Here is a 7,217-nt window from a genome sequence, read left to right as displayed (position 1 = left end):
GCATCTGTGAAATTACAGTGAGTAAAAAAACAGTGATATAATGTAGGCTAATAGAAACTAAATAGTATACACGTTTTATTACATACATTTCTCACAGTATTAATTGGGTCTTCTTTATACATAAAAATAGCCTATAGCTATCTTTTCAATTTTAGGATGTGGATCATATTTTGGGGGTCAGTGGCATCTAAAAGACTGAAAAGAACTAGCCTACTGCATATGTTTTTAAAATAGTATACAGTATACTCAAAATGTACAAAAAGTTAGTACGGGTTGTATAGTGTACACTATGGAAGTGCATACTAAGTCATAATTTTGACTTTACGTCATAATTATGGTTAGAAAGGGGTGTATGTGTACACTATGGAAGCGCATACTAAGTCATAATTTAGATTTTTTTTGGTCATGTCATAATTATGACAAGCTAAATTATGATAAAAATAATAATGACTGTAGTCATATGACTAAATCATAATAATGACATAAAAAGTCGAAATTATGACTTTCTCTTGATTTTTTTCATAATTTCGATTTTGTTTACCTGTCAAAATGTCCTCTTTTTATGTCATTATTATGATTTACAAAAATCACGATTTATTTGTTTATTTTTGCTTATGTGGCGAAAATGGTCTTCCATAGTGTAGTGTGCAGTCGTGTGCAGTATGTAGTACGCAAATATGAGCTCGTGCCCCGGATGTTGATTGAGTGAGCGCATGTGTTGTGGTTCAGCTGGTTATGGGGGACGTTTAGGTTTAGGTTCGCGTTATTTGTCCGCCACATGTGCGCAGAACAGCAGCATGTCGATGGACATCACGTTCCTCGGGACCGGATCCGCATACCCGTCTCCTCACCGCGGCGCGTCTGCGCTCGTGCTGCGCACTGAAGGGGAGAGCTGGCTGTTTGACTGTGGAGAGGGAACACAGACTCAGTTCATGAGGAGTTCGCTCAAAGCAAGTCAGTCACACACTCATCTGCACGTCTGCCTACTTTACTTTACAGCTGTTTTAGATCAATTTTGATTTTGAATCATGTCAAGTGTTTCATGTTTGCATGATCGTCCTCTTCCTGGGTGAACCTCATGAATCTGTCAAAAATACGGATTTTAAAATAAACAGAAAGAAATATTAAATTTACGCTAATAGAAAATATTTTATGGCTATCAAGCTTTTTTTTTTCTCTCAATGTTATTTTTTGCATTGTTTTCATTATTTTCAATTAATAATGCAATGCATTATTTTCATGACCATAAGCACACCCTTCACCAATATCTCATTATATAACGCAAAAATGCAATATAATTTTTTTCTATATCATGGTAGTACAATTTTAATGTAAGTTTGTATTGGTCAAATTTAAAATTAACGCTGATATGAAATACTTTTTTTTCTGATTTGTAAATACATTCTAATATAATAAAAAAAATGATTTTTAAATTAATGCTGGCTGGTGTAATACAAATATTGTGTCATAGCCTTCTATTTACTGCAGTACACTATGACATCACTGTATTACATTATTAAAAATCACAGTTGAGAAACAAAGCCCATTCTAGTAAATGCTGCATTATAGTAATGAACAAATTTAGACAGAAAATGTTCAATTGTCATGAAAATGTTTTTTTTTCCTCGATATGCTCGAAAAATCGATATGCTTTATTGGAATAAATAAACATACTAATGTTCATAGTTTGGAGTCTGTACTTTTTTACTGTTTTTGAAAGAAGTCTCATGCTCAGACTAGAATTTGATAAAACATACAGTAATAATAGTAATATTTTAAAATATTATTACAATTTGAATAGAAACTTCAGAAATCTGTGATCAAAGCTGAATTTTCAGCATCATTACTCCAGTCTTCAGTGTCACATGATCCTTCAGAAATCATTCTAATATGATGATTTGCTGCTCAAGAAACACTTCTGATTACTATCAGTTCAAAACCGTTATGTTGCTGCTTCATATTTCTTTTTGAAAACTGTGAAGCCTTTTTGGAGTAGAAAGTACAAATGCACAGCATTTATTTGGAATAAAGGTTTGAATTCCTCCTTTTAATTTCTTTCAGGCAAAATCACCAAAGTGTTCATATCTCACCTGCACGGTGACCATCTGTTCGGTCTCCCTGGTTTGCTGTGCACCGTCAGCCTGAACTCGAACCCTCAGCCGGATCAGCCTGTGCCCTGTGTGGACGTCTACGGCCCGCGAGGGTTACGACACTTCGTTCGTGTGGCGTTAGAGCTGTCCAGCTCTCAGCTGCTGTTCCCGTACGCAGTGCATGAGCTGGAGCCGTCGGACGAGCAGTGTCCCGTGGAGGGGCGTCTCAGTCCCGCGCTGACCTCCAGCAGTGATGCGCTTCACCCACAGGAGCGTCCCGGCAGGACCGTACGCCTGGACCCGCACACTGACTGCTATGACCTCGTTGATGACAAGCGGTTTGTGGTTAAAGCGTTTAAGCTGTATCACAGAGTCCCATCGTTCGGGTTCTCGGTGGAGGAACGAGAACGTCCGGGACGGTTGAACACAGACCTGTTGAAAGAACTAGGTAACCTGTTAAATCTTCCAGAATATTTTAACACACTGTTATGACGCGTTCCACAGTTTTCAACATCACAAATCTTGTACAGTTTTGATAGGCCCTGTTTACACCTGGTGTTTTAACCCGTCTCTTTTGTCCACTTTCAAACACTTCTGTCCTGATTTCTTCAGGGAGGGTCTATGGGTGGGTTAATGTATGGGCTTTTTCAGATCTTTTGATCTAATGGACAAAATAAGCTGAATTTACATATGAACACGACCGGAGACGACCGAAAAACATACAGAGAACATCAGGTTTAGTTTCTGCTCTGACAGACACAAGACCAGCCGAACGCTGTGAGTGTGTGTTAGAAATCAGGAATGGTGAGAGAACATTGAGCTTGGTATGTTTTTCATCTTCAAACCAAACTTGGGTCTTCAGCTGACAGTTTAAATCCCGTCTGGCTAGAGCTCTTCCCATAATGTTACTCATTAGATCAGTAGATGGAGAGTAGACAGTCTTTTGAGTCTGTTTGAACACACTCGACCACATGAGCGTTTACACTACGAAAGCAATCCGGTCGAATGTGTTTTCATCTACCTCTGGAAGAGGTCAAAAGTGGACAAGCTCAAAGCGCTTCAGACCCCGTTTACTCCTGTATTTAGTGTCGCCCACTTGTGATCCGATCGACCAAAATGCTTCTTAATACAAGGTGTGAACAGAGCCACATGTTAATTTGTGAAAAACTGAATTCACAATTATACACATTTATGTGTATCAACACCCAAGTGATGACGGTGTAAATGACTGGGCATATAGAGCATACAGTATCAAGCCAGAATGCGTATCCATCTACAGAAAAATACATTAGCCTAACTCTGTCTGTCTGTTTTATTTATTTTTAATAAACCATATTATAGAGGCGTCGTCAGATTTAAATATATCGCGGTGCAAGTGCGTGGCGAACCGTGGGTGGAGAACGGTACTGTTCGATTTTATTTTTTATACAGAGAACCGTTTAATATATTGCTCTGCGATAATGTAATTTTTATTTTTTTGATGATATAAGAATCAAGCAGTTGAGATTTGCAATATAGTAGGCTACATCTGGCTATCACATAATGTCAGTAAGTAAGTATTTTACCACAGTGATTGAACTGTAAGATTAAAATAAAATAGTGTTTCTCATTATCTTTTTCTTTTTTTTTTGTAGGTTTGAAACCGGGACCTCTATACGGCCGCCTGAAGAACGGAGAGTCTGTGACTCTAGATAGTGGACGTGTGTTGACCGCCAGCGAGGTGCTGGAGCCGGCGCTGAAGGGCCGTAAGGTGTGTGTTTTCGGGGACTGCAGCGGGGCGCTGGGCGAGGGCTTTAGGAGAGTGTGTCAGGGGGCAGACGTGCTGGTGCACGAGGCCACGCTGGAGGACGGGCAGCACGAGAAGGCAGTGGACCACGGACACAGCACTCCCAGTATGGCTGCTGCGGTGGCGCTCGCGTGCGGGGCGCACACACTCGTCCTGCACCACTTCAGTCAACGCTACAAACCCCAAGCGCTGCGGCGGGACGGAGAAGACGACGTGACGGAGCTTAAGAGACAAGCTGAGCTCGTGCTGCAGGGGTCAAGCACTGAGGTCATCCTCGCTGAAGACTTTCTCACGCTGCCGGTCGCACTCAAAAAGAATCTGATGCATTAGTTACTCTGAGACTTATGTATGGATGCAATTTCCAATGGTTATATTTTAATATAAGGAAATGTTTTAATAAAGTCTGTCATTTTTCCACTGTTTTTGACTCGGAGGTGAATTCATGATGAATGCGTGTGGATATCCATGAGCAGGTGAGATTTAAACATGTTTGTTAATGATTTTATTTTCAAAAACAGACCAGTTGACCAGTGGACTGAGGTTGGTAAGTCTTTACTTGACTTTATTCGGCCTGATCTCCAGTAGTCGACTTTTGAAGTGGATCAAAACCTTTCATTAGATTTATACATGAATTTTTAACAATACCCGGTCTTGTCTTAGGACAACTTTGATTAACTTTTTTGATCCACTTCAAATGTTGACTATGACATGCATGAACTGTTTTTGTGTTAGGCATGATGATGATATTAACCCTATAAAGCCTAGGATGTCATGTTTGATACATGAGCGTGCGTCTAAGGCCTATAAACATCGAAACATCTGTTGTACACAATTTACTAAATGCTTTCTGTTGTCTGATTGATAGTTTATCGGGTTTTTTTAGCACGTAAAAGGCCTTTTAGTGTAATTGTAAAAGTGTCCCACTTCAAGTTGTGGTTCACTTGTCTTTTTACTGTGAAATATGTTATGATTTTTATAAAGTTAACGTAAGAATAACTTTTATATTGTTAGTAATATTTCAAGATGAACACTTGGACTGAAGCAACTTCGGTTTACTTGATCACCCATACATGCTTTTGAGGAATGTTTATTTGTTCATCTCTCAGTCATTATTGTAGTATGTTTTGCCCCCACAATAAAAAAAGCTAAAGAGCTTTGATCATTAAACTAAGCAATTAAATATCATCTTAATATGACATATTATTGGGAGATATAAAGTGACGACTGATATTTCTATGCATTTTATGTAAGTATATGCTATAGACCTTATTCACAGCAGCGCCATCTTTGTTTTATAAATAACAACATTTGCACCAAATTGCATATTTTTACTCCATTTTGAGCCTCTGAATTCGAGTATGAGATGCATATTCTCACTATATTATATAGATTCTCTTATATTGTCAAAAGGTTCAATATTCTATTCTGATTTTTTTTAAACTATTTTAAAGGAGAACTCCGGTCAATTTTAACATTGAGCTCATTTTTTTGTACATTTGGAGTGCTGTCAGTACAGAGAACAACGACAAAAATCTGTGTTGCCTACACCGTGTTATCCTCGTTTTAAAATTTGCACCCTGTTGACTTCAATGGGGCAAGTTTTAAACCTGCTTTTAGCCTCTTAACATCCTTGATGTGTCATTACAAGTGCACAGGTCATGTGAGTGATTCCTTCGGAGTGAACGGGGGTGAATCTGACTGCAGTAGATGTGAAAGAAATATATATAAAAATGATGTTTATTCAGCCAGCGCATATACCTGTATTTACATCCTGTTTTCGGTCGAAGTCCACAGTAGTCGATTGTCGAGTTCACGTGCGTGATCATAGGTTGTCATATGTTTTTCTGAATTACCTGTTTGCATGTTTTCTTCTGTTTCCATGCATTGAGATCTCTCAGCCACCGTATTTTGGTTCGTTTCTGTATTTCATTATTTAAGCATGCCACATAAACTTTTTTTTTTTATTGCATTATTTTTGTAACATTTTAATTTAGTGCTCTGTCTTTTTATTCTTGTATTGTGACTATTTGTTGCTTTTGTTTTGCCTTACTCTAGTATTGTTTTATCTTGTCTTTTCCCCAATAGTTTTTATTTTTCCATTTATCTGGCTGAGATTTTCTTCCCCTCTCAATAAAATGCTGTACTTTGCATTTGTGTAGTGTCATTATTTTATTATTCCTTGCACAATATATAAGTATTACACAGGGATCATTTCTGGTTCAGTTTTGGGGACTGGTATAATATTGGCCCCGTTATGGCTGTTTTCTGGAGCTTCTGGATAAGTTGTGGCTGAGTTCTGGGGTAAAGCTGGTGGCAGTTTGGCCCTTGTCTGGCTGACATCTGGGGATTACGGCGTTGTTTTGGGCCAGTTCTGGATAATATCTGGGTACATTGTAAAACTATGGGTGAGTTTTGGTCTGCTTCCGGCATTGATCTGGTTGACTTTCGGCAAACAGCACTTGGGCCAACCTTGGACCGTAATTCCATGCGGTATGTGGGCCAAAATCTCAGCCGAAATTTAGCCAGATCCGGCCCAAAGCCAATTTGCTATCTGGGATGCGTTTTAAGTATGATGTATGTTGTGTGTCATGCCTGATATGGTAAACAGTAAGTGAAGCATGCAATTTCTGTGTCATTAGCTGCGCTAAAGAAAATTGCATAATCAATTGTTTTTAATGAAGTTCCAAACACTTCCCCATATGTGAAGGTTGTTCTCTAAATCCACACTGTATCTTGATCCATGTCATGTCATACAAACAGATTTGCAACTTCATTTGGTGCTGCTACTGGTGCAGAAATGACAATCTTTTATACAGAAATGGACTTCCAGGAGCAGGATTGATTATGCCTATCTATCATACAGGTTTAAAGACAGAAGACTAAAAGAAATCCTGGTCCAGTAGTGTCTTAAATGATGTTCAGAACACAAGTGAAGTGCGTGTCGCACAGTATAATGTATACTGTGCATAGTGCATACTGTTTAAAAATGATGTGAGAAAGTATGCAATATATAATAGGAGCTTCAAACAATTGTATGCTGGAACTTGTCACACAATTTAGTTGGGTCAAAAACTGAGTGAAGGTTCTTGTAAAAATTGCTGCAGATAATGCTTCTAACTCATTCATCACAATGGAAATAATCAAATGCATTGCATTATTTACAAGCAGTGTGCAAATGTAGTAGGTCTTCCAGGAGTTCTGTGCATACAGTGCATACTGTGTACAGTCTACATATGAAGAGTTCAGATGCAAAAACCTCTAAATGCCATCTGAAATTTTCTTCTAGAATGATCATTTTTATCAAGCTCGTATATTTAATTTCAATAATTTCACTTAAATGG

General features: G+C 38.5%; 1 protein-coding gene across 1 annotated transcript; it reads left to right on the top strand.

Annotated features, from left to right (window-relative positions):
• The first annotated feature begins 697 nt into the window (after positions 1–697).
• Positions 698–4,296, top strand: elac1 (elaC ribonuclease Z 1). The gene is made up of 3 exons (XM_084415408.1): positions 698–954; positions 2,062–2,538; positions 3,725–4,296. The coding sequence occupies exons 1-3, from the start codon at positions 714–716 to the stop codon at positions 4,204–4,206; spliced, it is 1,200 nt and encodes a 399-aa protein (XP_084271534.1). The 5' UTR covers positions 698–713; the 3' UTR covers positions 4,207–4,296.
• Positions 4,297–7,217: the final 2,921 nt, after the last annotated feature.

The sequence above is a fragment of the Rutilus rutilus genome, assembly GCF_951802725.1.
Source record: "Rutilus rutilus genome assembly, chromosome: 7".
In the NCBI taxonomy this organism is placed as follows: domain Eukaryota; kingdom Metazoa; phylum Chordata; class Actinopteri; order Cypriniformes; family Leuciscidae; genus Rutilus; species Rutilus rutilus.
The sequence above is the reverse complement of the archived record's forward strand: the minus strand, read 5'-3'. Positions and strand labels throughout refer to the sequence as shown.